Source organism: Somniosus microcephalus, chromosome 1 (assembly GCF_052327205.1).
Source record: "Somniosus microcephalus isolate GS21.2 chromosome 1, FLI_Smic_1.0, whole genome shotgun sequence".
Lineage (NCBI taxonomy): Eukaryota > Metazoa > Chordata > Chondrichthyes > Squaliformes > Somniosidae > Somniosus > Somniosus microcephalus.
In genome coordinates this window covers 138,324,827-138,340,141 of record NC_140987.1, presented here as the reverse complement: position 1 = coordinate 138,340,141, position 15,315 = coordinate 138,324,827, and the positions used below count along the sequence as shown (strand labels likewise).

Sequence of the window (15,315 nt, the reverse complement as noted above, 5' to 3'; positions counted from 1 at the left end):
AATGGTGGTCCACCATCTTGCAGAATGTAGAGATACAATTTCCGTATTTTCTTGCCGTTGTATTCGACAGGCACCCTTATTTTTCCTCTGGGGTATACTTTTTGCCCCGTATATGTCCTCAAGACAATGGATGTCTCTCTCAAGGGTATGTGTGAGAATAGCCGCTTGTAGTCTCGTCAATTCATGACGGTTAGAGCTGATCCTGTATCCAATTCCATTTTGACTTGGGACCCTGCTATCGTGAGGGTGACCCAAATGGTTCAGTGATCCTCTTTTGCGATTACGTTGTGAAGTTTGAGACAGCTTAGTCTCTTGTTCCCAGATTCACTATCGCTCATCTGGTCTTCGGAACTACTGTCCGTCATCTTTTGTACTTTCCTGTACGGTTCCTTAGTAGCCTTTTTGCTGTCGTTGGTCTTCTTCCCAGACCTGTAAACTCGTGCAATGTGTCCCATCTTTCCGCATTGCCTGCATATTTTGTCCTTGGACCAACAGTCCTTCTGGTCATGGTTTGTTCTGCCGCAGCGATAACATTTTGCAAATCCCCGTGTCATTTCGTGGGTGCCGTATTCCTGTGGCTTTTGTTGTATTTCCGCAGCTCCCCTTGCTGCTGCTTCGTACGATACTGCCACGCTGAAAGCCTTATCTAGCATCAGCTCTTTCTCTGAGAGTAACCTCTTCTGGGTTCCTTCACTCAGGAGTCCACAGACAAATTTGTCCCGTAAGGTATGTGCCAGTCCTGCTCCGAACTGGCAGTGCTTTGATAGGTTGCGTAGTTCCGTAAGGTAACAGATACATAGATACATAGAAGATAGGAGCAGGAGTAGGCCCTTCGAGCCTGCTCCGCCATTCAATGAGATCATGGCTGATCATCCAAATTCAGTACCCGGTCCCTGCCTTCTCCCCATATCCCTTGATCCCTTTAGCCTTAAGAAATATATCCAACTCTTTCTTGAATATACTTAATGAACTGGCCTCCACCGCCCTCTGTGGCAGAGAATTCCACAGGTTCACCACTCTCTGGGTGAAGAAATTCCTCCTCATTTCAGTCCTAAATGGCTTACCCCTTATCCTTAGACTATGACCCCTGGTTCTGGACTCCCCGGCCATCAGAAACATCCTTCCTGCATCTAGTCTGTCCAGGCCTAACAGAATTTTATAAGTTTTGATGAGATCCCCTCTCAATCTTCTAAACTCCAGTGAGTATAAGCCCAATCGACCCAATCTCTCCTCATACGTCATTCCTGCCATCCCAGGTATCAGCCTGGTGAATCTTCGCTGCACTCCTTCCATGGCAAGAACGTCCTTCCTCAGGTAAGGGGACCAAAACTGCACACAATACTCAAGGTGAGGTCTCACCAAGGCCCTGTACAACTGTAGCAAGACATCCTTGTTCTTGTACTCGAACCCTCTTGCTACGAAGGCCAACATACCATTTGCCTTCTTAACCGCCTGCTGCACCTGCATGCTTACCTTCAGCGACTGGTGCACAAGAACACCCAGGTCTCTTTGCACTTCCCCTTCTCCCAAACTATTACCATTCAAATAATAATCTGCCTTCCTGTTTTTGCCACCAAAGTGGATAACCTCACATTTATCCACATTATAGTGCATTTGCCATGTTTCTGCCCAATCACCCAACCTGTCCAAATCGTGCTGGAGTTTCACGACATCCTCCTCACAGCATGCCCTCCCCCCCAGCTTTGTGTCGTCTGCAAATTTGGAGATATTACATCCAATTCCCTCGTCCAGATCATTAATATATATTGTAAACAGCTGGGGTCCTAGGACCGATCCTTGCGGTACCCCACTAGTCACTGCCTGCCACTCGGAAAATGACCTGTTTATTCCAACTCTTTGCTTTCTGTCCGCCAACCAGTTCTCTATCGAAGTCAATACCTTGCCCCCAATCCCATGTGCCTTAATTTTGCACGCTAATCTCTTATGCTGGACCTTATCGAAAGCCTTCTGAAAGTCCAAATACACCACATCCACTGGTTCTCCCTTATCTATTTTATCAGTTACATCCTCAAAAAATTCCAGTAGATTAGTCAAGCATGATTTACCTTTTGTAAATCCATGTTGACTTTGTCCGATCCTGTCACTGCTTTCCAAGTGCTCTGCTATTACATCTTTTATAATGGACTCTAGCATTTTCCCCACTACCGATGTCAAGCTTACCGGTCTATAATTCCCCGCCTTTTCTCTACCACCTTTTTTGAATAGTGGGGTAACATTAGCTACCCGCCAATCCATGGGTACCGTTCCAGAGTCTATCGAGTTCTGGAAGATGACCAGCAATGCAGCTACTATTTCTAGGGCCACTTCCTTAAGTACCCTGGGATGTAGATTATCAGGCCCTGGGGATTTATCGGCCTTCAGTCCCATCAATTTTCCTAACACCATTTCCCTACAAATACTGATTTCTTTCAGTTCCACCCTTTCATCAGACCCTATGTTCCCCGGCATTTCTGGGAGTTTATTTGTGTCCTCCTTTGTGAAGACAGAACCAAAATATGTATTTAGTTGGTCTGCCATTTCTTTGTTCCCCATTATAAATTCCCCCGATTCTGACTGCAAGGGACCTACGCTTGACTTCACCAATCTTTTTCTCTTCACATATCTATAAAAACTTTTACAGTCAGTTTTTATGTTCTCTGCAAGCTTATTCTATTTTCCCTTTCTTAATTAATCCCTTTGTCCTCCTTTGTTGAATCCTAAACTGCTCCCAATCCTCAGGGTTATTGCTTTTTCTGGCCAATTTATATGCCCTCTCCTTGGACCTTATGCTATCCCTAATTTCCCTTGTCAGCCACGGTTGGGTCACCTTTTTTCTTTTCTTTTTATGCCAAACTGGGATGAACAAATTCTGTAGTTCATCCATTCGGTCTTTGAATGTTTGCCATTGCCTATCCACCGTCAACCCTTTGAGTGCCAATCCCCAATCAATCCTACCCAGCTCGCTCCTCAGACCATCATAGTTTCCTTTATTTAAATTGAGGACCCTAGTCTCCGAGTCAACTACTTCATTCTCCATCTTAATGAAGAATTCGATCATATTATGATCGCTCCGACCCAAGGGGCCTCTTACAACAAGATTGCTAATTAATCCTTTCTCGTTTCATAATACCCAGTCTAATCAGCATTGCTCTCATTTTTATGCCGATTTCTCCTGTGGAATTTAAATCTTTCTGCTATCAGCAGCGGTGTAGGATTTAGGTGTTCCTGTAGGATAGCAACAATTTTGTTAAAACTCTTCGCCTTCGGTTTGGCTGGAGTCATCAGGTCCCGCAATAGGCTGTACGTTCTTGCGCCCATTAAATTTAGCAATACCGATGCCTTTTTCTCATCAGCTATTTCGTTTGCCTCGCAATATACCTCGACTCTTTCCACATACGTGGTCCAGTCTTCTATTGCATTATCGAAGGCAGTGATATCGCCAGTCTTTAGCATCTTGAAAATCTAAGATGGTGCCTCCCGCGCTTTTCCTTCTTCCCTGCCGAGTTAAGGTGGCGCCTCCCGCGCTTTCCCGCCGCTGCCGCTTATATTTATTTTACTATCCTGTAATGGCGACGCCCTATGGTCTTCGCGCCTCCCCGATCGCTGCTGCCAACACCGCTCTCTGCGATATTTTTATTTTTCTATCGCGCTTCAATATTTGCTCCGTTAATTGAAGAACCGTTCCCGTCATGGAGCGGACCCTCTGGGACACTTCCCTCCCTCTTCTTAGGTCTGAACGCTGCCCGGCTTCGAAGCACCGGCCGCGCCCTGTGTGCGCCACCCTCTCTCTCTCTCTTTGCTTCCCGACTCGCTGCCCGGCCCCGTTGCAGAGCCACCCGATCGAGCTCTAGCCCGCCGCAGCCCAGGAAGGATCAGTGCACTACCTGCCACCAGCCCGATTAGCTGGGAAACCACAGACTGGAGAACCAAGCCTGGCTCTCGACAGTCTCTCCTGCAATTTTTCAATTCGATGATTTGGAGGGCGGTTGCCCACGGTCGACGCCCGTTTCTCGAGTTTCTTTGGATTATTTTTTTTTTCTTTCTTCTGGCTCCGACCTTCAATAACGTCGTCTGAGGTGCTGCCGAGTTGCAGGTAAGTTCGTTTCTTACTCGTCGCCAGTATTATGTCCGTGTATTATTGAGACACGGACTGCAGGAGTTGATTATAACAAGTCTTTACTGAATGGAGACAACCTGGAAACTGAAACTACAGAAGCCTGCTAGGGCCTTTTATACAGGGGTGGTCATTGCCGGTACTGCAGTCCGAGACCAGTTATTCCCTTATAGGTACATAATCATCATCATCCTGTTCATCCATGGTGTTGTGTATGGTCATGATAATACACTAAACATCGAAACCATAAAGGTACAGCTTCACGAGATGTCCAGAGTGGAAAATACTCCGAAGAGAGAATTGCATACCATCATCCAAATCGAAAAGAGGGTCAAAAATCAGCCCACAACCATCAACTTAAAGTTGAAGCTGGACACAGGGGCTCAGAGCAACATTCTCCCATTGAGACTGTACCAGCAGATCTTTCTCGAAAACTTGAGAGAAGATGGCTACCCGAAAAATGGTTGTTTAAAGGCAAGTAATGTCACGCTGACAGCATACGGGGGGAGTGAGATTAAACAACTCGGAATAACCTTTGTCAAAGGGACACATAAAAGAAAGAACATCAACTGCATGTTCTATGTCACCGACACTGAGGGGCCAGCGATCCTGGGATTAAACAGCTGCGAGAAGTTGAGATTGATCTCAGTAAATCACGAGCTGACGGAAACGTCACTGAGGATAGACAGCAACACCCCGCTGGAGAATCGCCCACAAATCAAGAGTAAAAAAGACTTGATAGACATGTATCCGGAATGTTTCGCTGATACAGTGGGATGTTTCGGAGATTTCCAATACCACATCACCATCGCTCCAGAGGTAAAGCCCGTTATCCATGCTCCACGAAAAATACCCATCGAGCTGAAGACAAAGCTTGAAAGAGAGCTAAAGGAGATGGAAGAAAAGGGAGTGATCATAAAGGTCACTGAACCCACGGACTGGGTAAACTCAATTGTGGTACGAGAAAAGCTAAACGGGCGTCTCAGAATATGTTTGGACCCCAAAGATCTAAACCAGGCGATAAAGAGGGACCACTATCCCACCCCAACGCTAGAGGAGATTACGCCATCACTGGCAGGAGCCAAGGTTTTCTCAAAACTAGATGCCAGAAATGGATATTGGAACGTGAAGTTGGATGAGGAATCAACAACACTGACAACATTCAACACACCATTTGGGCGTTACAAATTTCTGCAGCTACCATTCAGGTTAAAGGTCAGTCAAGATATCTTTCAACAGAAAGTAGACGAGGCATACAGAGGCTGTGGAGGAGCTATAGCAATAGCTGATGATATTCAGATCTATGGAGCAGATGAAAGAGACCATGATATGCACCTACATGAGGCCATGGAGCATACCAGGAAGGCTGGCATCAAGTTAAATGCCGATAAGTGCATAGTTAAAGTCAAGGAATGCCACTTCTTTGGTATGATTTACACACCAGAGGGAGTCAAGCCAAGTCTTGAGAAGATTGCGGTGATTGCTGAAATGAAACCACCCAAAGATAAGAAAGAACTGAGGAGTTACCTCGGCTTGGTCCAATACATGAGTTCTTTCATCCCACACATGTCGGAACATACAACAAATCTCAGAGAGTTAATGAAAGAAGATGCCGAATACCAGTGGTCTGAATCACACGAAAGGAATTTCAAACAACTTAAAGAACTGTTGTGCAAAGAAACAAGTCTGTCATATTATGACAGAAGAAAACCAGTCACTCTACAAGTAGACGCTTCTACCAGAGGACTAGGGGCCGCTCTTGTGCAGGAAGGAAAGCCAATAGCTTTTGCATCAAAGGCCTTGACGTCAGCCGAGACAAGATACGCCAACATAGAAAGAGAACTATTAGCAGTAGTGAATGGATGCTAGAAATTCCATACATACCTGTATGGAAGGCAGTTTACAATAGAGAGTGACCATCATCCACTAGAACAGATCTACAAGAAGAATCTGTGCAAAGCACCTACAAGACTGCAAAGACTACTTCTAAGGCTCCAAAGCTACAACTTCATGCTTAAATATAAGCCAGGAAAGGAAATGGTGCTAGCAGATGCGTTGTCTCGATTGTCACCATATGAGAAACACGAGGTGGAGGGTCTAACAATAAAAATCCACCACCTAGTGAGTGTTACCCCTACAAAGCTCAGTCAAATCAGAGATGAGACTAGCAAAGATGAGGAATTGCAACTACTCACACAACAAGTGATAGAGGGGTGGCCGGATAGAATCCAGCAGGTACAGGCGACAATTCGTCAATACTGGACGATTAGAGACGACATCGCAATAGAAGACGGTATTCTCCTTGCTGGATCGAGGATCATCGTGCCAAAGACGATGCAGACAGAACTTCTCCATCTAATACATGAAGGCCATATGGGAATGGAGAAATGCAAGCTGAGAGCCAGATCAGCTGTATACTGGATAGGCATGTACAAAAATATCGAACAGATGGTTTCTGCATGTGGTATATGCCAGAAATACAGAAATGCACAACAGAAAGAGGAGAGGATACCTAGTGAAATACCATCAAGATCAATGGCACACTGTTGGGGCAGATCTCTTAGAAACATAGAAGATAGGAGCAGGAGTAGGCCATTCGGCCCCTCGAGCCTGCACTTCATGTGCAATCAAGAATGGTATCTCATAGTGACAGATTACTATTCCAAGTTTCCTTTTGTGAGAAGGATGAAAGATCTGAGAGCCACAACTACCACCAGAATTGCAAAGAGCTTGTTTGCTGAACAAGGAATCCTGGGAAAGGTAATCTGTGACAATGGAACCCAGTTCACATCGAGTGAATTCAGAGCTCTGGCAGAAAAGTATGGGTTCAAAATAGTAACCTCATCCCCACATTTCCCAAGGGGACACAGGTGATGCGCTATTAATTACTCAAAAGACTGAGGTTAAGCGAGTAACTAACAGGCTTTTATTAACAAGAGAATGAAGGTGTGCCTCGAGTGGTCGACCAGTCCAGAATACAGAGGGACTGTGGAGCAGTCACCTTATACCTGGACTCGTGGGAGGAGTCAGCCGAGGCATGTACAGACATGTACACAGTGGAATACAAACACCCACACAGGCAGGTATAACAGTGGTTTACCACATTCACCCCTTGTTTAAAAATGAGTCCGGCGGGGTGAAGTGTATTAACAGTTTGTGTATTGGAGTCTCTCCGGAGGTCTTGTCTGCCACTGTGATCGACGTGGCGACGGCAGGGGTAGTGAAGCTTCCGGCGTCGAGTCCCGCGTAGGCTGGGGCACTGGTGTGTAGTCCTCGTGGGTGTCGAGCGGGTCGCGGGGCCCAGGCGTGCCGTCTGCTGGGGTTGGGTATTGGATCGTGGGGGGGATGGCAGTGGGTAGTGGGTTACTGGGGCCCCCGAGGGTTGGCGTGGTGGAGGTCGACCCTCTCGACCAGGGGGTCCGTTTTATGGGTCCTCACGTGTCTTCTCAGTAGGACCGGCCCTGGGGACGTCAGCCATGGCGGTAGGGATGTCCCCGATGTGGACTTCCTTGGGAAGACAAACATTTTCTCATGAGGGGTGGCGTTAGTGGCAGTGCAGAGCAGTGACCGAATAGAGTGGAGCGCATCGGGGAGCACATCCTGCCAGCGGGAGGTCGGAAGGCCCCTAGACTTTAAGGCTAGCAGGGCGGCCTTCCAAACTGTCGCATTCTCTCTTTCCACCTGTCCGTTCCCCCGGGGGTTGTAACTGGTGGTCCTGCTTGTGGCAATACCCCTAGCGAGCAGGTACTGGCGGAGTTCGTCGCTCATAAACGATGAGCCCCGGTCGCTATGGATATAGCTGGGGAAACCGAACAGGGTGAAGAGGTCGTTCAGACATTTAATGACCGTGGCACTGGTCATGTCCGGGCAGGGGATGGCGAACGGGAAACGGGAGTACTCATCAATAATGTTGAGGAAGTACACATTGTGGTCGGAGGAGGGGAGAGGCCCTTTAAAATCAACGCTCAGGCGCTCGAAGGGGCGAGTGGCTTTTATCAGGTGAGCCCTGTCTGGTCTATAAAAGTGCAGTTTGCACTCAGCGCAGACTTGGCAGTTCCTGGTCATGGTCCTGACCTCCTCAATGGAGTAAGGCAGGTTGCGGGCCTTGATGAAGTGGAAGAACCTGGTGACCCCTGGGTGGCAGAGATCATTGTGGAGGGCCCGCAGTCTATCGATCTGCGCGCTGGCACAGGTGCCACGCGATAGAGCATCCGGGGGTTCATTGAGCTTCCCGGGCCGGTACAAGATCTCGTAATTAGAGGTGGAAAGTTCGATTCTCCACCTCAAGATCTTGTCGTTTTTGATTTTGCCCCTCTGCTTGTTGTTAAACATAAAAGCAACTGAACGCTGGTCAGTGAGCAGGGTAAATCGTTTTCCGGCCAGGTAGTGCCTCCAATGACGCACAGCCTCCACAATAGCCTGGGCCTCCTTCTCAACAGCGGAGTGTCTGGTCTCCGGGCCCTGGAGGGTTCGTGAAAAGAAGGCCACGGGTCTCCCCGCCTGATTAAGGGTAGCGGCCAGGGCAAAGTCGGACGCGTCGCTTTCCACCTGGAAGGGGATGGATTCGTCCACTGCGTGCATGGTGGCTTTGGCAATGTCTTCCTTGATACAGTGGAAGGCTAAGCGGGCCTCTGCTGTCAAGGGAAAAGAGGTGGACTTGATCAGCGGACGGGCCTTGTCCGCATAGTAGGGGACCCACTGGGCGTAATAGGAGAAAAACCCTAGGCACCTCTTCAGGGCCTTGAGGCAGTGGGGCAGTGGGAGTTCCATAAGGGGACGCATCCGGTCGGGGTCGGGACTGATGACTCCGTGTTCCGCAACACAGCCAAGGATGGCGAGGTGGGTTGTGCGGAATATGCACTTCTCCTTGTTATACGTCAGGTTCAGGAGTTGGGCGTTGCAGAGGAATTTTCCGAGGTTTGCGTCATGGTCCTGCAAGTCATGGCCGCAGATGGTCACATTGTCCAGATATGGGAAAGTGGCCTGCAACGCATTTTGATCGACCATCTGGTCCATCTCCCTTTGGAAGACGGAGACCCCGTTGGTGACGCCAAAGGGAACCCTAAGGAAGTGATAGAGGTGGCCGTTTGCCTCAAAGGCAGTATACTGGCGGTCCTCAGGGCGGATAGGGAGCTGGTGGTACGCTGATTTCAGGTCAATGGTTGAGAAGACGCGGTACTGCGCGATCTGGTTGACCATATCAGCTATGCGGGGGAGTGGGTAAGCATCCAGCAGGGTGTAGCGATTTATTGTCTGGCTGTAGTCGATGACCAGGCGCTGTTTCTCGCCGGTCTTAACGACCACAACCTGGGCTCGCCAGGGGCTGGTGCTGCCCTCAATAATCCCCTCCTTCAGGAGCCGCTCCACTTCGGTTTTAATGAAAACCCTGTCCCCGGCACTGTATCGCCTGCTCTTTGTGGCGATGGGCTTACAGTCGGGGGTGAGGTTAGCAAACAGTGGGGGGGGGGGGTAACTCTGAGTGTGGAGAGGTTGCACCTGGTGCGCGGCGGGCAATTCCAGTGGTTCGCACATGGCTGGGGAGGCCCAAGATGGCGGCCCACACGGCCCACACGCGGCGCTGCTGGGGTTCGGGGTGGCTTTGGCCCTGCAGACGCTGGCGTAGTGTCCCTTCTTCCCGCAGCCCGAGCAGATCGCATTTTTCGCTGGGCAGCGCGCTCTGGGGTGTTTGGCCTGGCCACAGAAGTAGCATTGCTGGCTTTGGGACACTGCTGCGGTAGTTGGGCCGTTGCTGGGATGTGGCTGGGGTGGCACGGCGCTATGAGACGGTCCTACCGTGTCCCAGGCTGTCGTTCCCCGCGGCGTCCACGGTGCAGAGGAGTAGGCATCCATGCCCCGGTAGGCTGCGTCCAATGATAGTGCGAGTTCAGAGGCCTTGTTGAGGTCGAGATCACTCTGCTCCAACAGTCGCTGTCGGGTGTAATTGGACCTGTGGCCCGCTACAAAAGCGTCCCGGATAAGTTCCTCTGTGTACATGGCGGCCTTTACATCCTTACAACCACAGGCCCGGCCAAGCACAGACAGTGCCTGAAGGTATTCCTCGGTCGATTCCCCAGGTTGTTGTTTACGACTCCCCAGGAGGTGCCTGGCGTACACCTCCTTCACTGGGCGCGTGTACTGGTCCTTGAGCAGCTTGAGAGCAGCCGTGTACGAGGTCGCGTCCTGGATGACCGAGTACACTCGGTGGTTCACTTTGGAGGTCAGGACATCCAGTTTGTCCTCATCCGATTTGACCGTTGCAGCGGAGGCGATCAGGAATCTTTCAAAGCACCTAAGCCAGTGAGCAAACTTGGTGGATGCGTCCGCCTCCCGATGGTCTAAGTCCAGGCATGCTGGTGTGAGGATCTTCTCCATTATAAAAAAATCTTGTTAATAAAATTGATGCGCTATTAATTACTCAAAAGACTGAGGTTAAGCGAGTAACTAACAGGCTTTTATTAACAAGAGAATGAAGGTGTGCCTCGAGCGGTCGACCAGTCCAGAATACAGAGGGACTGTGGAGCAGTCACCTTTATACCTGGACTCGTGGAAGGAGTCAGCCGAGGCATGTACAGACATGTACACAGTGGAATACAAACACCCACACAGGCAGGTATAACAGTGGTTTACCACAACGGGTTCATCGAAAGACAGATCCAGACTGTCAAGAGAACTCTCATCAAAAGCAGGGAGATGGGGGAAGACCAAGACCTTGCCCTCCTATCACTCAGATCAACACCACTGAAAGCAGACATGAAATCACCTGCGGAATTGCTGAATGGGAGGAAGTTTAAGACTACCCTACCAGCAAAAATACATCCTCCCCAGGACCAGGAGGACTTCAGACAGAAGCTGGCAGAAGCACAAGTCATAGGAAGCAAACATTATGACAAACATGCAAAGATGCTACCAGAATTGCTGAATGGGCAATCAGTGCATGTGCAAGACCCAGTGTTGAAAACCTGGAATCCAGCCAAGGTCATTGGAAAAGCTGATACTCCAAGATCTTACTTCGTAGAGACCGAACCTGGTAACCAATACAGACGGAACTGACTCCACATCAGACCTTCACCTGAACTGGTTAAGCAGCAGACAACATCAGCAACATTGACACCACCAGCTACCACAAGCAGTACGATGCCAGAAACAAGCGCCACAAATCAAACAACCACGAGCATGCACACTCCAACTCCAAGTGTGACAGCAACAACAACAAGAGTGGAACACACCAAAACACCGTAGAGAGGAGTGTTCACCACCAAATCCACAAGATGGTGGGACAACATCCAACCACCTGAGCGATATCGTGAATAAGAAAAGAAAACTCACGATTCTTTGTATTTGATAATAATAGTTTAGATATAATATATTTTTTTAATTAAATTAAATTTCATGTTTTAGTTTTTTGAGAAAGAGGGATGTTACATTGTTATATTATTACATCGTTAAATGGAACTACTTGTTACATCGTTATATGGAACTACTTTGGTTAGTGTATTTATATTGCTATGTGGCACACTGTGAAAGGCAGTGCACAGTGCAAGGTCGGACATCTTGTATCACTCCACACCACGCGGCAGTAACATCATAAAAGCAAGAATACAACTGAGTAAAAGTCGTAAACTAAAATGAGTTAAAAGTGTCTGTATTACATAGTAATAAGAACACAAGGAGACACAACACATACTCCGGTGCATGCTCCTAGGGCCCGCCCACCCACCCTCACCAAGATGGCGCCCAGCGCGGCCCGCACCAGAAGTGTGTGCGTGTGGCACAGACATCATTTTCAGCACAAAATGGCACCTGTAGCGCCGAAGTTTCGGGTCATATGGAGCCTAATTTCTAGCCTTGAGTCTTGGGGATTTAAAAAATAAAAAATATTATTTTTTACTTTTTCTGTTTGTCCCTTTTATCGCTCTCTCACTTAATGCCATCTGCCTTTATTTCGCACTGTACATGGTTTTAAACTCATTTATAATTCCAGCTTTATACTTCCTGGTTTAGACTCAGCGTGGCTCACTGCGGATTCTTCAATCTGATTGGTTGAAGTGCCTTACTGTTTCTTGTCATAGATGCCACAGATCCCCTGTAGAGGGCTGGATCAGATGCCAGGTTAGAGGACGTCTCGCTCAAAAGCCCAAGAAAACTTTGTGGGCAGCTGTCAGCAAGGTGAACGGCGAGCGCTGTTCCGTTACCACTGACCGCAAAATCTGGGCCACAGTTTTCCAGTCCAGTGCTGTAAAATGAACATTCCTTTCCTTTTCCTTCTGGGTTATTCACGTTAAGAAGCAAACAAAATCCAACACTTTATTTTCTCCAAAGTGTTTGATACCTGCTGTACATAATATTAGCATATATAGATGAAGTATGCACTTCTAAGAGGATTTTTGTGTACTGCTATTTTTTATGCAAATAAAACTAATTCTAACCCAATTGTGTGAAGAAAAGCTACTATTCTACTTTGTCCACATTAAGTCACACGGTGTGATGTTCACTGAAATATGCACAACAATACATCACCTCAAATGATGTCCTCAAAACATCACTGTACGACTTCGATATTGTGTTGGCATCTTGATCATGAACTTTTTGGTTTGAAGAACTGACTGCCTCATAACCTGCTGAAACAAAGCACAGGGGCAAGACTTTTAGTGTTGTACACCTCCATATATAACGACCTACTTTTCTTTTTCCTGGAGCAAAAATTTGTGGCATATGATTCAGAAGCTAAAGCCTTAGCAAGAAACAATCAAGCTTATCGCCATTAAAATGTTATTTGTATAGTAGAAGATCAGTGAAAGGGGATAAAAGAATGTGGTTTTGGCCATAATTGAGGTTAATAATCCATATCAACCCCACCAACCCTGAAAGAAATTAGTATTAGTAAAAAAATAGTACTGGAGAAATTAATGGGACTGAAAGCAGATAAATCCCCTGGACCTGATGGCCTACATCCTAGGGTTTTAAAAGAGGTGGCTATAGAGATAGTGGACGCATTGGTTGTCAATTTCCAAAATTCCATAGATTCTAGAACGGTTCCAGCGGATTGGAAGGTAGCAAATGTAACCCAACTATTTAAGAAAGGAGGGAGCGAGAAAATGGGGAACTACAGACCAGTTAGCCTGACATCAGTTGTAGCGAAAATGCTAGAATCTATTATTAAGGACATGGTAACAGGGCACTTAGAAAATAATAATAGGATTGGGCAGAGTCAACACGGATTTATGTAAGGGAAATCATGTTTGACGAATCTGTTAGAGTATTTTGAGGTTGTAACTAGCAGAATAGATAAGGGGGAACCAGTGGATGTGGTGTATTTGGATTTTCAGAAGGCATTCGATAAGATGCCACACAAGAGGTTATTAAACAAAATTAGGGCTCATGGGATTGGGGGTAATAAGAACATAAGAAGTAGGAGCAGGAGTAGGCCATACGGCCCCTCGGGCCTGCTCCGCCATTCAATAGGATCATGGCTGATCCGAACTTAGACTCACGTCCACTTCCCTGCCCTCTCCCCGTAACCCCTAATTCCCTTATCAGCTAGGAAACTGTCTAGCTCCGTTTTAAATTTATTTAATGTCGCAGCTTCCACAGCTCTCTGAGGTAGCAAATTCCATAGATTCACTGCCCTCTGAGTGAAGAAGTTTCTCCTCATCTCAGTTTTGAAAGGGCAGCCCCTTATTCTAAGATTATGCCCCCTAGTTCTAGTCTCACCCATCAGTGGAAACATCCTCACCGCATCCACCCGATCAAGCCATACTAGCATGAATTGAGGATTAGTTAACGGACAGATAACAGAGTAGAGTTATAGGGCTTGATTTTCATTGAGCCGTGGAGTCGGGCTTGGAGGCGTGCAGGGGGTTAAAATCGTGAACACTGGCGGGCGGGACCCCCCCCCCCGGTCTGGTTCCCGACTCCGAGCAATTTTAACTCAGGTGTGTCTGATGGTCCCGACTCTGTCCCGCATCCAACAGGCAGGACTGGTCTTTAAGGCCCTTAATTACCACTAAATGGCCTCTCTAATCCTATTTTAACAGGCCCTTGCAACTTTGACCCTTTTCCCACGTAAAACACGCCTGGTGGGAATCACGAATGTGAAACCTGGAGGGAGCACTATTGGATTGCTAACTATCAACTGCAGGTCAACCATTAAAGAGGAGATTTGATCAGCCATCATTTGCAGGTGGCAGGACTTAGTGGTCTCAGGTCTGGGGCAACTTTTACAAGGCTTAACCACACCTGTGGAAGGTTGGAGCCTCACACCCATCTCCAGTGTGGCCTCCTGGGAAACTCCTCTCGCCACCTTCACTCAGCACTTCCTCAACAGAGGCATATACCAGAACCATGGGAGCCATTTATTTCCTTCCCATTTGGGCATTAAAGGGACTCGAGCACCAGCCGCGGCACCAGCAGAACCAGGAACAACAGCAGCACCAGCAACAGCAGCAGCAGCAGGAGTGCCAGGCTCCTGCTCACCCACCTGAGGCTGCACAGGCCAGAAGGGGCCAGCGCCTGGAAGCCCGTCAGCGCAGGAGATACCCCCCAAACAGGGTCTAAAGATGCAGGGTCAACCATCTCAACAGGGATTGATGGACGGCGCAGACACGATGGGCCGAAGGGCCTCTTTCTGTGCTGTAAAACTCTATGATTCTATGTCTGAGCAGCAGTGCCAAAGGCAGCTCCGACTGACTTTCGCGAGAGGTAGTGAGTGACATCTACGCAATGCTACAGCAAGACCTGCTGGCCAGAAGACCAGGTGGACAAGCATTACCAGTGGCCGTCGATGTCACCACCGCACTCAACTTTTTTGCCTCAGGCTCATTCCAGGGATCAGCAGCAGACATCAGTGGCATCTCCCAGACGGCCGCACACACTTGCTTCACGCAGGTAACCGATGCCCTCTTTGCCCTCGCGCACAATCACATCCATTTCACCAAGGATCGAGCAAGTGTCACGGCGCGAGCGGTTGGATTAGCTCATCTGGCAGGCTTTCCAAGGGTGCAGGGCGTCATTGACTGCACACATGTGGCCCTTAGGGCACCCCATCGCAATCCAGGTATTTTTGTCAACTGCAAGGGCTTCCACTCCCTCAACGTTCAGCTGGTGTGTGACCACAAGGAGATTTTGCATGTTTGTGCCAAGTACCCTGGCAGTTGCCATGACTCCTTCATACTGAACCAGTCTAGTGTGCCTCTGCTATTCAG

General features: G+C 48.2%; 1 protein-coding gene across 1 annotated transcript in view; it reads right to left on the bottom strand.

The window, feature by feature from the left end:
- Positions 1-15,315, bottom strand: part of trpm6 (transient receptor potential cation channel, subfamily M, member 6) — a 239,866-nt gene that overhangs the window by 88,853 nt on the left and 135,698 nt on the right. Inside the window, exon 29 of the mRNA XM_086010032.1 lies at positions 12,632-12,729. Within this exon, the coding sequence (XP_085866158.1) occupies positions 12,632-12,729 (98 nt within the window). The remainder of the gene's footprint in view (positions 1-12,631; positions 12,730-15,315) is intronic.